Source organism: Tauraco erythrolophus, chromosome 22, assembly GCF_009769465.1.
Source record: "Tauraco erythrolophus isolate bTauEry1 chromosome 22, bTauEry1.pri, whole genome shotgun sequence".
NCBI classification, from domain to species: domain Eukaryota; kingdom Metazoa; phylum Chordata; class Aves; order Musophagiformes; family Musophagidae; genus Tauraco; species Tauraco erythrolophus.
The window spans coordinates 7,383,797-7,400,323 of NC_141486.1; the positions used below are offsets into that span (position 1 = coordinate 7,383,797).

The 16,527-nt window shown below is 42.8% G+C and overlaps 1 protein-coding gene across 1 annotated transcript in view; it reads right to left on the reverse strand.

Moving 5' to 3' along the window:
* Positions 1–16,527, reverse strand: part of RAPGEF1 (Rap guanine nucleotide exchange factor 1) — an 85,834-nt gene that overhangs the window by 41,540 nt on the left and 27,767 nt on the right. The window contains exons 2-4 of the mRNA XM_086625020.1: positions 10,577–10,716; positions 5,556–5,734; positions 2,180–2,336 (exon numbers count right to left, since the gene is read on the reverse strand). Coding sequence (XP_086481146.1) covers positions 2,180–2,336; positions 5,556–5,734; positions 10,577–10,716 — 476 coding nt within the window. The remainder of the gene's footprint in view (positions 1–2,179; positions 2,337–5,555; positions 5,735–10,576; positions 10,717–16,527) is intronic.

Genomic DNA, 16,527 nt, shown 5'->3' on the forward strand with positions numbered 1-16,527 from the left:
AAGAGATTACGTACTCAAAACAAGGAGTTTGTTTTTTTTTTTTTATATATGCCTAGCAAGGCACTAAAACCTGAGATCACAGCAGCGAGTAACACAAGCGAACGAACAACTCCTTTATGTTTAATTCTGAAAACAAAGGGGGAAGTAAGCACTGAAATGTGGAAGCGGATCTTGTGCGATCTGCCAGAAAAACAAAAAGGGCTCCCCACAGCAGAGAAGTGTCCAACTTCTCAGTTCTGCTTCCAGATCTGAAAGCTGGCTTGGCCCTTCTAAAATAAACCTTGTTCCTCACTATGCAGTAGATGAGTGCACGCCGCTTCCAAATGCTGACCCGTTGATGGGCAGACACATTCACAACCACCCAGACAGCCACACACCTGCTCTAACCATGCTCCAAGCTGACCAGACATAAGCCAGCTCCAACTGGAAGGCCAAAATAACTTTTAGTCTAACAACAAAGTAAAGACTGATATAGCCATGGCTCTCAGCGGGGCTTAATAGCTCAGGCTTAGCACTGTATGGACACGCCTGCATGGCTTCCAGCCCAGCCTGGCTCGCAGCACTGGCAGAGTGGGCACCTGGGACCTTCCACCCATCCATCCGCACAGGCAAACTGCCTTGGCTGGAAGGGAAGGTACCGAGGGGTTAGGTATTGCTGGAAGTGAAAGGACAGCGGGTGTCCAAGTTTCATGCAATGAGACTACACAACTCTGGATCTGGTCATTACACGGCTTTCCATGGGATTGTGCAGATTCCTTAAGTGATAACAGAATGAGCTACCTCGCTATTTGCTGGGGTATTACAGTTCAGATACCAGAGCACGGATTTTCACGTACTGCAAATTGCTGCTGAATTCCAGCACTAGCAGCAGCTGAGACTTCACGTTAAACTCTTTTTCTTCATCCTTCTGTGCAAATTTAAGATCAGCTTTACTTTACAAATCTGGAGCTTAAAGGGCATATTGTGCAAAATAATCCTGGGAAATCTGCCTTCTTTAGGTGATGGGAATGTTGTGTTTCAAAGACATTTATTTAAAAGGCTCAGTAAGTAATAGTAGATTTTAGTATCCGTGTTTGAGCAACATTAAAGAGAGATTCAGAGCATGCTAACACCACACCAAGGCTCCTGAAAACATGACAGCCACACCTTGGGAGATCCACTTCATTTTTGCATTCAGCTCCAGTTACTAAAAATTAAGCTGAATTTGAGTACAGTGAAAGATGCCTGTTCCTGATACACTAATCCGGGTGAAACACCTGCTGCAGTTCTTAAAGCTCTACCCCAACTTTCCTTCTATACTTGAGCTAAACATTACCCTTCAGATTCAGCCCTGCAGTTGAAAGAGGCTTAACTTTCTCTACAGTTTGCAAACTAAGGTTCCCAGGAGATATGATGGTCTCTCTGCTGATGCCCTGGGTCCAGGTCAAGCAAACTTTTAAGTGCAGTGCTAGGATAGACGAAAGAACAGCCTCTGCGGCCGTCAGCCCCGACACAGGCCTGGGAAACAGAAATAATGGGTACAAAATGCTTACTGGGAGGTAGAAGGAAAGCCAGCGGCTTTCCCGGGTGGGGCAGGGAGGGAATGCTATAAGCAGGTCTCACAAAGGATATAAAGGTTTCTGTTAAACGTTCCCATTAGTTATGTACAATTAATCTCCAGAAAACCGAGCTTAGCTCATCACCTGTTCCACACCCTAATCCAACTGCTGAAAGCGGTGACGTATCACTGATGAATCCCTTGAAATTTATGTTAAAAGATGGAGCTGGAGTCTTTGATTCTCTGTGGGCATTGACAGGAAAGCATCTCCATGATATTTTGCCTAGACAGAAAATACGCAAACCTTGTCTTGTAATCTGCATGGGAGACTGGGAATGACTTGCCGAAAATTTAATACAATGCTCAGTAAAGCTTTATTGTTTCTTCCAATTCATCCAAATGCCAGGGTGAGCGTTTCAGAAGGGCACCTAATAGCCAAACCATTTGTGCTAGTCATTAACCAGCTCACCGAGCAGAATCATCTCACTTAGGGAGAAGTTCATTTAAGTGGTAGTTTGCTGAAGGCAAGAATAGGATCTCTGTGTTTTACCTGCACTTAAAAACCTCTTTCAACTAGATCTCTTCTAAAACAGAGTACTGTATACTTCATTTAATATAATTTACAATATTTGTCTCACATACCTTGACTCCATCCAGAACAGCTTTTATGACACCCTTCACTGTTGTCACCATTTCCTTGTCTTCTGAATTCACACCTTCCAGCATCACTTGATCAGACCAGCGAATGAGATTGGCCAGACTCTGGTACACACGGCTATAGCAGGACGAGATGGCAGAACTGGGCGGCAGGGGAGGAAATAGTTGAGAAAACAGAACAAAATTAAATCATGAAGACACTATCAAGTGTTATGAGAGCACCTGAGTTAAAGTGCATTTCACACTCTTAAAAATGTTATTGTTCTCCTTTTCTTTCCGACACTCAGAACTTATGTTTAGCAGGTGGCAAAGCCCGGGTTTCTCCTCCGCTGCAGGTGCTCTCCCGTTCTCAGCTCCAAACGGGACAACAGTACGAAGGTACCAACACTCAACAGTTCATTCTCACTTAACAGATGAATTATCTGGGCTGCAGGTTAACACAGCAATGCTGAAAAGAACGTGCTTTCCGTTTTAATTTACAGCTCCATCCTATGCCTTAACTTCAAAGGTAAACATTTAAGTCCTGTATTTCAGTCTATTATTTCAGTTTTATCTATGCTTTCCTTCTTCCTTATTAACTCTCCCCAAAAAAGTCCTGGATAATTGAGAGCTGACTGTATTCATTCCTTTACAGATCATTTCCTCGCTGTTTATGATGCCTGAAAACATGTAATTAAAACCTGCTTCTTTACAGAAATCGAACTGAATGAATCTCAGGTTTGGAAGCGGAAGGGTGTTGCTTTGTTTTGTTTTTAATGAGAAACAGAATTGAAGCTATTGTTCTGAAGAGGAAAAAAAAAAGAATTTTGGAAGGATGACAACTCTAAATAAAAGTTAACTGTAACAACAGTGCTCACAGGCATTTTCCTGGCCGTTCTGAAAACACTTACTTCATTACTAAACAAGGTGTGTTAACAGTACTGCTGATGGCAACGCTTCAACAATTCTTTGTAAAATTAAATCAATTTCAAACTGCATCAAAACCATAAACAGATAAGGGAAGGTGTAACCTTGCAATCATTACTGATAGGAGTGTTGCAAATCTCCCCATTTCTCTTTGGTATCCATTTTACACTGGCTTAACTCTGGTAATTTCATTATCTGTGAGAAGAGAATCAAGCCCACAAGCTTCCATGAGATTATTTAGGTGAATGAAGTTCACAGGACTGGGGAAAGAACTATTGCCACATTACAACCAGAGGGATGCAAACAATGGCAAGTACTTTTTTGTTTGGCTGGTGTTTTTTTCTTTTTTTAAAGCATGCTGCTTGCCATTTGTTTTAATTTCAAATGAAATTAGCTTGGTAGGAAATACTTCCTAAATAGGGTCCTCCCCCATTTCTTTCTAAGGCTTTGATTTCTTTGCCATTAATCTTCAGTCTGCTTCCTTCTAAAGAGGCAGTAATTGAAAGCCCATTTTGTGCTAGATTTAATTACTTTTTTCCTTGATGCAAATGCTTCCCCTAAAGCAAAAAGAAGTCCAATAATAATTGTAGGCCTTTCTTCCACACTGACACAATCATAGACAATGGTCACAAACAAGTCTTGCTCACTTTTCTTGAGGGAGATTTACTATCAAATCCCCTTTGTGTTCTGCCACTACTCAAAAGATATAAAGTGCAGAGGTGGGCACGAAAGGATGTGGCTTTCTGAGAATACCAGAGTCCCGTTTTTTCTGTGAGGCTAAACAAGGCAGAACATACGTATGTGACCTATGCTGTAATACATACTGTTTCCAGAAAGAGAGACTTATCACTATGTCCAAGACTCCATAGATTATATCAAAATTCTGCTTATATGGGTAAATATGGGTATCCAACTGTCAAGGCTGCATTAGTTCACTACTAAAAGAGAGAGTATAAGTAATTTGAAGAATAGAACTGCCTGAAAAACTGCTGCTGCTGAAGACTACTTAGTTGATACTTATTTCCAAATAAATTATTGGAAGGAAAGATCACCCAGTGAACACTCAGTGGATACACAAATCAAAGCAAGCGACTATAAAGAGGACATGTTCTATCCTAAAAGTATTTGCTGACATTTTACATGTTTTCCTGGTGTAAGTGGAAAGTTCATTCTTTCTTTTATTAAGTGAAAGCAGGTGCTTGTCAGGAATTTAATGACTGTGGGAAACCCGATAGCAACTGTAGAAACTTTTGTGTCCGTACCCGTAAACCTGATGAATGTTCCGATTCGAAGAGCTATTGCTCTTTGTAGTTCTACAGATCTAACCTAAATTGGACCTCTTCTGTCTCGGCCACAGCTCTGATACTCACCCATTGCCTCCTTCCTTTTGTACAGTCAGACACAACCTTGGTCTATGTGTTAAGGCCAAACACAGCTAAGTATCTCTGTTTGCAAAACACCTGGCACCCTACTGCCGTCTCAACCACACTATAAACCTTCCTTGCACCAGAACTGAAATAAGCGTCTTGAAACAAAAATTTTGGAGATACTTAATGGGAAAACAAATAGGAACAGCACAAAAACTGGCAGGATTTCAGGAACCAAACACCTGCGTTTCTCTGCCCAGTTTTGTGCTTTTCTCTGTCTGTGCTATTTTTGCTCTTTTTGTATTATTCAAGGATCTTTGCTTGTTTTGTGTAAATCGATTGCTCCAGCATCTCTGGGATGAACAGCAGTTATATCTCTATGGCTTGACAACTCCACAAATTCTTATAATCCATGCTGAGCTTTGCTGTGGCAAATTTCTACTTCTTTTCTGGCTTCAAACCCACTGTCTAACTGGTTAAAACATAATACACATAATCTGTTAAAACATAAAACAAATAATCTGTTGAGAGCACACAGGAATGAACTTCGACTGGTTAATCTACTGAAGTACATCTGCTTACTTCTGTATCTGATCCAGTAAATTCAAAAAAAGCAGTTAAGAGTGCAGGCTCAGAATTCTCTAGTATCAGGGTGGATAAACTGAACACAAAGAGGGATTACTCTGAAGATAAACTCTTTTTCAGGTAAAAGCTATTGGATTTGTTGGCTTTTAGAAAACCATCATGGACTGCAGAAACAGTATAGCATCTGAGGAGAATCTCCTGCTAGTAAGTGATGAGTTTCCAAGTCCATGCTAAGAATCAAGCCCTTCCTCCTTTCTGAAAACATTCTGATTTGCTTTATCTTTCCCCAGAACGGGCTTCCTCACAGCAGGGAATCTGCTTTTAAATTATGTTTGAAAACTACTACATAATTAGTAAAAATAGCAGTCACTTCATTAGCCACTGCAGCATTTCCTGGCTCCTGCACGATGTGATTCTTCAGACACAAGAAGGGAAGAAGCTGGGAGCCTGAGAAGCTGGGAGCCTGCTGGTCTGTCATAGTCCCAAAATCCAAGGAAACTTACCTTTGCTGGATGCGTGGATCAGTTTGCACCAAGGGCAGGATGGCTTCCAGCACTTTACTTGCTGAGCCTGGCAGCATCTCTAATACTTTCTTATCAATTGCCATTTTGTCCACAATAGTCTTAAAGTAGCGCAATGCACTGACGACCTCCTTCTCCTTCTCCTCTAGCCATGATACATTCTAAAGAGGAGGAAAAAAGGAGAAATATGTTAAAATCTCAGGGTTTTTAAGGGCAAGGTTACTTCAACTTACCTGAAGTACGGTGACACTGAATGAGGTACGTTCCACGAGGACTGCAGAAAGCCCCTTCTACCACTAACACTTTTAAATCGAATTACTGCTTTTTCAAAAGAACAGTCAGTGCAAAACTGCACCCACACTTTAACTTTCCAAATTACATGCACTCCAAACTGAAGACTAATCTTGATTAGTTTTAGGCCAAGATTAACACTACTGATGACGTGAAGGGCACTGCTTTGAAACCCACACACCAAACTGGGAGAGTGAAAGAAAAAAAATACACACTAACTGCAGATAGTAATGATAGTGGCAAGAAAGGAAGCAACAACCACTGGTTTTAATAGAGTTGCCCCTCTGATGCAATCAAAATCCTTTTACCTTAAACACAGCTCACTATCAAAAAGTCTTGTCAATCAGTAAATGCAGTGGATCAGCCAAAGGGAAAGAGAAAAACAATCAGAAAAACTCCCAAACTCCAGACAATCTAAACAAGATGCCTCCATTTTTGTACCCATGCCTGATAATTTCAACAACACATGCAGTGTTCGCCCTTATTACTCTGAGTAATATGCTGACTTCACTATGCCCACTTGTATGAAAGTGGGCTATAGTCTTGTCTCTGCATTCCCAAATAAAAAAACTCCATTCTGATCAGCCTCCAACCTCAATCATTTTGTGAAGCTGCTGCAAGCATGGAACTCACACGCTTTCCATGGAGACAGACTGTGAAAGCTAAGTTTTGGCATCAGTGAATGAATGTTGCAGAAGGGAACAACTCATTGGAATAAAGCTGAGTTGTGGTCACCAACTTCTGTGCCACCACCAACACTAGAAGAGGAAATTCAGAAGTGATACATGATATCTTAATGGCATTCTGGACAGGGGTATTTTTTAAAAGTTTACCAGAGTATGCCTGGAGGACTTTCAATGCCACAAGTAGTTCCTAAGTGAGATTTAAATTAACTACTGAGCACTGCCAGAGAAGGAGCGGAGAGCTTAGCCGAATCAGGTTTCATCCATTATCTCCTCAGTAAATTCAGCTTCAAGAATTAATGACCTATGGGCATTGTGTGCTCCCCATACTCTTGTCAGCTGTTAAACTGCTGCTTTTCTGCAAAATCAGGCCAGCAGCCCAAAAGGTTTTAGGAAGAACAATTTATAGGCAGCACTGGTTAGTAATTTGGGGCCAGTTGCATAAAAGGATTAGAGTCCCAAGTCCCATCTAGCTCCAACTTTAGAAGTTCCAATCCAAGATCTGCAAACCACCCTATCATTTTCCATCTCATCTGGGAAGTGCCCAAACTCTGCTGCTGCTTCCACTTTTTGACAATATTGCTTGCCAGGCACCTCAGATTCTGCTCTGTAGCTCACAGCGCCCTGAACTCCCTTGCTGAGGAACATCCTGACAAGTTGTTGGTGTCAGAAATGACATTTGCCATTTTTCAGGCATGCGCCCTCATCACTGCGCAGTTTATTGCAGGACATGGAGAGACTCAGTCCCTCCCATGGAGGTTTTGCACTTCATATGATCCCACATTTCAGGGATGAGACAGCCCGTATATTCCTCGAGTATGACTATGGCCCAGTGGTCAGAGCTCTCAAACAGAAGTGAAAAACTGTGGATTGGAGCTCCTGCTCTGATGGCTGTTTATGTGTTTCATTCAATGACTGTTTCCTGTAGCTCACAACTTAATAGCTTAAACACTGTCCTGGCACAGAGGAACGGGCTTGACTCTGAGAGTTCAGGGCGGAGAATGACAAGAGGAAACACAAATCCTTCCTCTGAGCACATCAAGGCATGTAAATCCAGCCACCGGACCCTATGTGGGACCCAGCCCTTTTTTTGCAACTTCCCTGCTAGCTCTTTGGGTAACATTCCCCAAGAGCACTTTGTGTGAATCCCCTTCTGAGGTCCAAAGGCATCATCTGTGTGTGTGTGCACACAAACACGCCCAAAGAAAGCCGATGTCCTACGCAGGATGGCAGGTCCTGCTGCAGAGCTCAGGTACATAAATGTCAGCTGTTGCTATGAGGCTGAGGTTGGATGAGGCTCTGGGCAACCTGGTGTAGTGGAGGGTGTCCCTGCCCATGGCAGGGGGCTTGGAACTAGATGATCTTTGAGGTCCCTTCCAACTCAAACCATTCTACGATTCTATGATTCTATGAATCTGGTGTTCAGTGCTTTACTCACTGCGGCTTGAGAACAGCAGCAATAAATCTAGAGAAAGGAGTAATGACCTAGTGGGGCGGATGGATGGATATTAACATACTCTAGTGTCTGAATCTCACAAGACTAATGATATTAAGCTCTTCCACTAAACAGTTTAGTGTGTTCCTAAAGCCAAAGAAAACATGTGGTGGTCCCCCTCTGGGTTGGCAGGGAGGACCTGAACTCATCTCTCATTTCATTTCTCAACAGAGGTGAACTTGCCCCAGCAGTTACCTTACCCCAGTGAGAGAGGAGATGGGGAACTGTGGTAGCTGCTAAAGCGGCAGCACCACTTGATTCACCCATTGCGTTTTTGGGCATTAAATGAGATAAACTTAACATTCAGGCAAAACAGCATCTCTCTCCACTCCCCTGCCAGCCTGATATACAGATATTTTTGCATGATTCTTGAAGTTTTCCCTAAATAATCATTACAAATGCATCATGAGTGAGATATAGCTGACCCAGAAAGGGTTACAGTGAGCTGTACACAATACACCTGATTACAGAATCTGGAATAGTCTCTTTTTTCCTGCATTTTGGCAGTGAAAACTGTATCATATCTTTACATACAGTGTTGACACTACTGTTCCTACAATATGCCCTATATTAAGAATCAAAGACAGGTTCAGGGGACCAATGTAGGCTCTGAAAAAACTCCCCCTATGTTGCCCATATCTAGGTATAAAGGGGAAGAGGAGAAGATGCCTGCATGGGTTGAGCATAACCTTCAGGTTACACAAAGTGATTTTAAATTAATTTTTGGTATTGCTATTTCTGTTCTACAGTGATGAGCTACTTCAAAAATACAAAAATAGCATCTAAAGTACTTCACAGGGAGGAAAGGATGATGGTTTATCAAGTGTGTCTTCTGACAGAAAATCTCCTGTTTGTCAACTGATGTCTGTATTCTAATAAGAGAATCTGGTGACAATCCAGGCATATCCCCTTCTCCACTCCCTCCCCACAAAGCTAACGACCGACTACATCCAAAAAATTGATTAGTTGGACAATACCTATTAGAATAGATAAGGAATGAGCCAGAAATCAACAACATTTCACAGTATAAAAATGTATATAGTTTAAATAATCATATATGGTAATAAAAATTATTGCAAGTGGGTTTTTTTCCCAAATAAAAAAATCCCAATCTATACACAAAAAAAGGTTTTACATGTTCAACATGCCTTATTAAATTCTCCTGCATTGATTTTTAGAGGAAAGAAAGAAAAACAAAAACTTCACCTATTATTAACATGCTAATATATATTTGCTATAGAACAGCATTTTGAAAAGGACTCTTCATTTTCTAATTTATTTAATATGTGGTCATATATCAATTTAAAGGATACAGCTTCCAAATTACTGCCTGGTTTTGGGGTGTGATCCTTTTAAAAGCCCCAAAACCCAGGCGAGCAAATCCTTGAAGCTGGTCCAAAGATGTGCTCAATCTCTGACAACATCAGCAGATGTCCATTATCCCAATACACCATTCTTAAACATCGTTGGAATTAAAGGCCTTCAAGGAGTACTCCCAGATTATTTTTTTCTTAATTTTTATTTTTTAGTAGCAGTCAGCAATACAAGGTGCTCAGCTCCCTAGAACACATATCCATAGACTCCTGGGGCAAAAAAAAACACCAACCCTACAGCCTGGGAAACAAAAGCCTCATCACTTTCCACCTGACAGTGCAGAATAGGGCCAGGAACCCCTGCAGCAACTTCTCTGGGTGTTAAGCACATCACACAGCAGAAGATAACTGTATCTTGCTGACTGCTCTCAATAACACTACAACAATCCTCAGCAGAGATAATGGAAAAAAGTTTGCATGTCTGGCGCTGCACATTGGATGAGACTTTCAACATCAACTGGGAAAGATTTTGAATTATCATAAATAACCTCGACAGTTCTTCACTTTTGGCTTTGATTTATACTTGAAAACTCACTGCGACAGCACTGCTACAGTCGCCAGTCTACATAATCAGGTCACAACAGCAGAGGAGATAACACTTGGATAGGTTTGTGCTGGGAAAGAGTGGTGACCTCAGCTCTTGGAGGACGTGAAGTACGTTGGGGCTGAGGAACGGTGCGCTAGAACCAGCAGCTGCTTGAACACATCTGTGTGACACTCCCTGCTGATGTCGTTGGAGACTGAGCACATCTTTGGACCAGCTTCAAGGATTTGCTCGCCTGGGTTTTGGGGCTTTTAGAAGGATCACACCCCAAAACCAGGCAGTTATTTGGAAGCTGTAAGCATAACCATAGAGTGTGCATGTGGGGAGGATGTGTCAGGCCATAAACTGCATTCCATAATGAGATACTGAAATGCTTATGGAAGGAGGTCTCATCAGGCTCTCCAAAGGAAAGTACATGCTTTGGTTGATCTTATTTTATACTATACAGTGCAGTTTAGAACTAACCATAAAGTAACCGTGAGAATCCCTGACCAATCTGCAGAATTCCGCCGAGGACAAAGTCATGCACTGAAAGCAGCGCTGCGGATTTTGATAAACTGAGTATCAGCAGGCAAAAAACCAGCAAGACTAACAGAACATGTCCTTCATCTGCTTACTTTGTTCGCTGACTTCTCTGGTGTTTTCACTGTCAGGTCAACTTGCTTTCCTTTCTTTGAAGGGGTTCTCTTTATTTTTGGTGAATGAAACTTGCCCTTCAACTTCATAGTGAACGAGGAGAGATGGGAACGCTCAGAATCTAGAAAGATACAGAAATACGTTACTGGATTAGGGTAAATTTCTTGAAATCTGGAAAGTTGTGTTACAGCATTATCTGGAAGACCAGCCTATGGAAAACATTGCAACCACATAAATTGATTGAGTGGAACAGGATAAAAAAAATATCATGGCTCTCTATTATGTTTCCAACCACAATATCACCCTCATTTCCTGCTTCCCCTTGGAGGCAGCAATGCTGCAGTGCCAAGGCAGGGACAGCGGGATTGCTACTGCTCTGCGCCTTGGAGAGAAAAGGAAAACCACCTCTCTTAAAAGCACTTATCTCCAGCAGATCCCCAAGTACTTTACAAAGGAGGTAATCATCATCTTGCTTTTGCCAACGAGCAACTGAGTCAAGGGGATGAAGGGACTTGTTCACAGACCTCTGGCACAGCAGAGCTCCTGCCTGTGTCTTGGCTGGGGGTCAGTAGCCACCACGGGTGTGCAGGCAGGGTTCTGCCTGGTACCCAGGACTAGTGGCTGCTTCAGGAAAGAAAAAAAACAGTCCAATGTGACGCCCTTCCCAGGCTGCTGATCTCTACCTCTACCTGCTCGGCAGCATCACCTTTGAATATGGCTCCACGGATAATCTGAACAAAAATGCCAGCCCTTGTCATTCACCATGGGTTTCACTTCAAATATATCAGACAAACCAGAGAATAGAGGAATTGCTTCAATGCTGGGGCATCCTGGATGAAGTTTAACTACAGAACTGCTCAACCCATTTAAAAATTGTATTTTCATGGGTTTTTCTGAATATCTAAAAGCAGAAGTCTCAAAGGTTTGCAATCATGTCATATGCAGACTTATTATTGAAATATATTTCTATTTGTTTAGCCACAAAGCTAAACAAAACTAAGCTGCCTTGTAGAGAGCAATTTAGAATGTATTTTGAGTAAAGAGCACTTTAATAAATGAAGGTCTGAATTGCTCTCTAGTGACCCAAATAATTCAGCAGAATATATCAAACTTGTCTTTAACTACATTATCAAGAAAAGTAAGCAGTTTTGAGTTGTGCTGTATGTTTCATTTTTCTCTTAGGTTATTTGGGAATTGACTGCACTGGCTGTAATGAGTCAAAACGACCCAGTCCCATGCATGCAGCTCTGCACCACCTTGTTAGCATGCAGACTGCAAACAGAAAAGGCTACTGAGTCAATTCTAGCACCCAGAAGCTAAATACCACACTGCAGCGCAAACACCGCTCCCCATACTCAGAAATTACCTAACCACAACTCAAGGGAAGGAACCTGTGCTTGCCTCCTCGTAAGGGCTGTCTCCCTTTAAACTTGGTTTCCTGGTAGTGTATTAAGACCCTGCTATTAACACCTTCACCACAGCCAGAACTCCGGTTAGTTATGTCCTCTAGATGGAAGTTTTGCAGGCATCCTATTAAAGGAAGCAGCATCTGCACTGATTCTAATCTAGTCTGTTCTCCATTTACAGGAGTAAATGTTTTTCCAAGTTTTCTTTGTATCATAAAGTCCTTTTTAATGCACTGAGGAGGGAGGCACTGAAAACCTTGGTCACTGCAGATAAACCCAGACATATCAGTTGGCCCCTGAAGAATCACCAACAGCAGCTGGCACCCTAACTTAGCAACCATTTACGTCACTGCTTTACATCCACGAGGGGATCTCCAAACCTTTAAAACCTCTCCGGCTCCACAGGGTGCTGAAGGTCACCACTGAAAACAGTTCCTGGCTGCTGTGATAATGCTCTTGCACTCCATCCAAAATAATAATTCGTATTTATTGTGTATACCATATGAGAATTTCTATATATGCACACGTATGCACGCTTGCCAAGAGAAGTCATGGCTCTGAATCTATTTTTTTCAAGAACTGGCAAACAATTACGATAATGAATCTGCAAGGAAATAATGGTAGCAGCAATAAATTGCATCTGGCTCCTCCATGGGCTGCAGTGAGATCCAAACTGCTAGTCTGAGTAAGGAAATGCTCAATACCTACAAAATCCTTGGTTGCTTATGGTGATAATTTTGTCTTGTAGGGACAAGAAATTTGGAAGGGAGGAAGATTTCAGAAGACTACAATCTCCTTTTCTTCTTCGCACCAGACATCTCTACCCACCTTTACGGGGTGAGCACACAACAGCTGAACCAATGCGTGTGCATGGTCTGGAACCTCCAAAAGGAGATGTCTCGTCAGCGGAGAAAGTTTCTCTTCTGCAGACAGCAGATTCCCTTCACCACCACCACCAGCCTAACCACTGCCCTTCGCTCTCTTTACCCTTCTGTCACATCAAACATTGAACCATTTGCATGCCACACTCCGAAGGGACACAGACCTACAGAGCGAGGACAGCAGCAAGTGGCTGGAGCAGAATGGGAACTTCTTAAAATAGCACTAATGAAGTAAACCAGCTGACATTTGCAAAAATAATAAACGTTATTGTTTGAACGGCCCTGCTAAGTCCTACTTTAAAGATCACAAATTAATGCAGCCTTTTACTGCCATGTCTTTCCATCTACAACAAGCATTTTCCAGATCTCATCTGCTCCTAAGTTTCTGATGCATTTGCAGTTAAACAAATGAGTCACAAACCAATATTCTCTTACACTCGATTACACTTAGCACTTAAAATAGCGTTTTTCTTGTTCCAAGCACATTACAAACATATCTTTCTCATCCTTAAACAGTTAGGTCTTAACCTTATTCTGCAGATGGGAAGCAAGCACAAAGGTGAAGGAACTTGTCTAAACAGAGCAGAGGGTGAGTCAGTGACTCCAGTACAGCATCTCCATCAAACTGCGGGTCCTCATTCCTCTCCCCAAATTCATGAATCAAGTGGTGGAGCTACTGTGGTTATATTCAGTGAATGCCAACAGATGTTATTCGGCACGATGGGCTTTATGGTTTTCAAGCAGATACATCATTCAAACATTATAAACAGAATTTGCATTTTAATGATGTGGATGAAGTGGTATAAAACAGAAGTTACGCTTCAATAGGAAGGCATTCTAGCTCAAAGGTATAAGTTACCTAAGCTTTTACAGATAAAGATGTAACTCTCCTGCAAAAAGCACAGCTGAGCAAGACTTCCTAGACTGGTTACCATAGCACTGGTCCGCTTTGGGATTTCTTTACACGACATCCTAATTTAAATACCTAGCACGTCCTATGCCTGTCCAGTTAAAAAGTTCAAACGGCACAGCGTGCCTTTACAGATCTCATAATTTGATAACGTACAGAGAGAGGCAGAAAACAGAGCCACGGCAGTGCTCAAACCACTTCTCCTGTCCCTCTGCTCCTTCCTGCCTGTCTACAGTAACCAAAGCCCTTAATGCAGCATTGAGGTTGCTCCTGCACTTGGTAGCCTGCCCGCTGGAAATTGTTCTATCGTGTTACCCTCGCCTCTTGCTGATGAATGACTGGCAGTGTTTAACTGGAGTCTCAGGACTGGCTTTCTGAACTTCTTTCTCCTTTCTAGTGCGCAGGAGGGTACCCCGTACTTGCTTCTATGCAGCGTCCAAATATTTTCTAGATGAATGGCAAAAGACAGGGTAATAAACTCGATGGAGTGATTTCAACTGGAAGGGGAACAGGGGGGAATACTGTTGTATCAAAGTGTTTCTGTCTCAAAGGAACCACTGACTTTCTGTCCCTTATATTTCACCTCTCTGGATGCTCTGCTGCTGCATACAACGGGAAAAAAAAAAAAACCTTCAAAATTACTTTACTATGGATTTGAGTTTCTTGATTTCTGACTGGAAGTTTTAATACGTCACTCATTTCATTGCTAATTCCATCCCCCTACTAACAAGGCTCCCACTCCATTGTGCTTGAACGCGCTCCAGCTGTTGAGTCACGGCCCTGCTCAGCTCTCAGGCTCATCCTTCCCGGCCGGCACGCGTCTGGGCTCCGACCACACACACAACTCCAGAAAGCTCATGGCACGAGCCTGCTCCAAGCAGCCCCACTGCCAGCTGTGGCCGGCGGGGTTTTCGGCACCCACTGAGCCCACCGAGCCCATCACCCCAAGCTGGGACACCACGGCTGGCCGAGAGCCGCCGCATCCCCCGGCAGCTCCACCAGCTCCAGCATCACGGTGCCGCCTGCCAGTTTGCTGACAGAAAGCTAAATCTGGTGAGGAAAGAACTGCAGATTTTAAAACGACAGTGGATTAAGAGGCAGAAGGGAAGGCAAATAAATCAGCTTATGTGCTTGCGGGCAAAGAAACTAGGCTGCTTAGGAGAAAGCCAGCAAGTCAAAGCCCAACGTCCACCGCTGCCGCAGCCAAACAGTCGCCTTCTACTTGGGTTCAAACGAACACCAGAAATTAAGTCAAAACTCGTGCACACTGGTGAATTCCGCCAACCCAACCCAGCAGCAAATTATTCACTTTAAAGTCAAAGTGAAAGTTCAGCCTTTTACAGAGTGCAGTCACGGCAGACTTTCCAGCTGCCAGGTCCTTCTTGCCGGTCACCTCCCACGCCGGCTGCGGTAACCAGCTCATGGGAGGCTTCAGGGATGGGAAATGAACCCCTCAGCTGCTTCTGGACCTCCTGGTCATGTTTTTGTCACGATGGCAGACAGGGATGTGCAATTTAACTGTTCAACTTGTCTAGTGCTTGGATGATACCAAACCAATTGAAAATAGACTGTTTTAAAATTAAAAACAACTTTAGAACACAGTGTTTTCTTTCCTTCACCTGAAAACCTAAACCCTCTATCTTCTCTCACTCCATATGCACTCACACACCCAAACCCTGTAGCTTTAGAGGACACAAAGCCTTAAAAAAAGGTTATAGTTCATTTTCCAGCTTGAACTGACTCTTGCAGCTCGTTAGAAAGAACGAAGCGGAGTCTAAAAATCTGATCCCACAAATGGTTTCCCTTTTTAAAGGCCTTTTGGGTCTCTGCTGGATGCACATATTTAAAAGCTATCAGATTAAAAATAACAGCAGACATCTCTCCCCATGTCATAATGAAGCTATTGTGCACATTTTTAATCAACCGCTCCTGCCATTTATGCCACGCGTCCTTTGAAGGCGAGAGGTGACTTATGTAATGAGTTACACAACGATGCCCATTAAAATGGCATTTGTTCCCTTGGGCTCAGCTCCATCATTTGTGGAAGACAAAAGGCAAGTTGCAGGGCTTCAGCTAAACTCTAGCTGACAGGGACTTTAAGAGTTCTGAAGCAAAAGGAAAAAAATAATGAGCTATAGCTCAAAACAACCTTTCTGCTGAGGCTGCCCATTTGGGGCTGCGATGTGTTACCCAGCGAGAGGCTACGGCACTGGGGCTGCGGCTCTGGCTCCTCTAGACCCAATTCTACTGTCAGAAACACAGGAGAACAGGCAATTCAGGATGGACAGATGGGCATGAGAACTTCCCATGATAATCATGAAGCACGCTGCAAAGCACAGATCTTTTAAGTTTTTATATGTATATTACCAGAATTCCCAACCATCTTCCTTCCATTAAGGCAAGGGCTGTTATCTACTACATACTTGTAAGTACACACATCTGTGGGGCCTTTGCCCCAGCTAAAGCTTTTGGGCTGTCCTGTAGTGCAAACATTAAAGTAATAATGATTGACAGAAAATCAAAGCCTTTGAGCTTTGCAAAAATGCTGCTCTAACCTGAAACTCGAATAGCCTCTCCCAAAAGCCCAGTTCCTTCACAGAAGAGCTGGCAGAGAGGACGCAGGAGGAACGATGTGCAGCTCACCAGTGGGCTGTGGGCAACGGAGAGCTACCATAGGGGCCCTTTTAAAAATAATTTTAAATAATTTTGTAGTTGAGGCCATCTCTGTCTTGCGA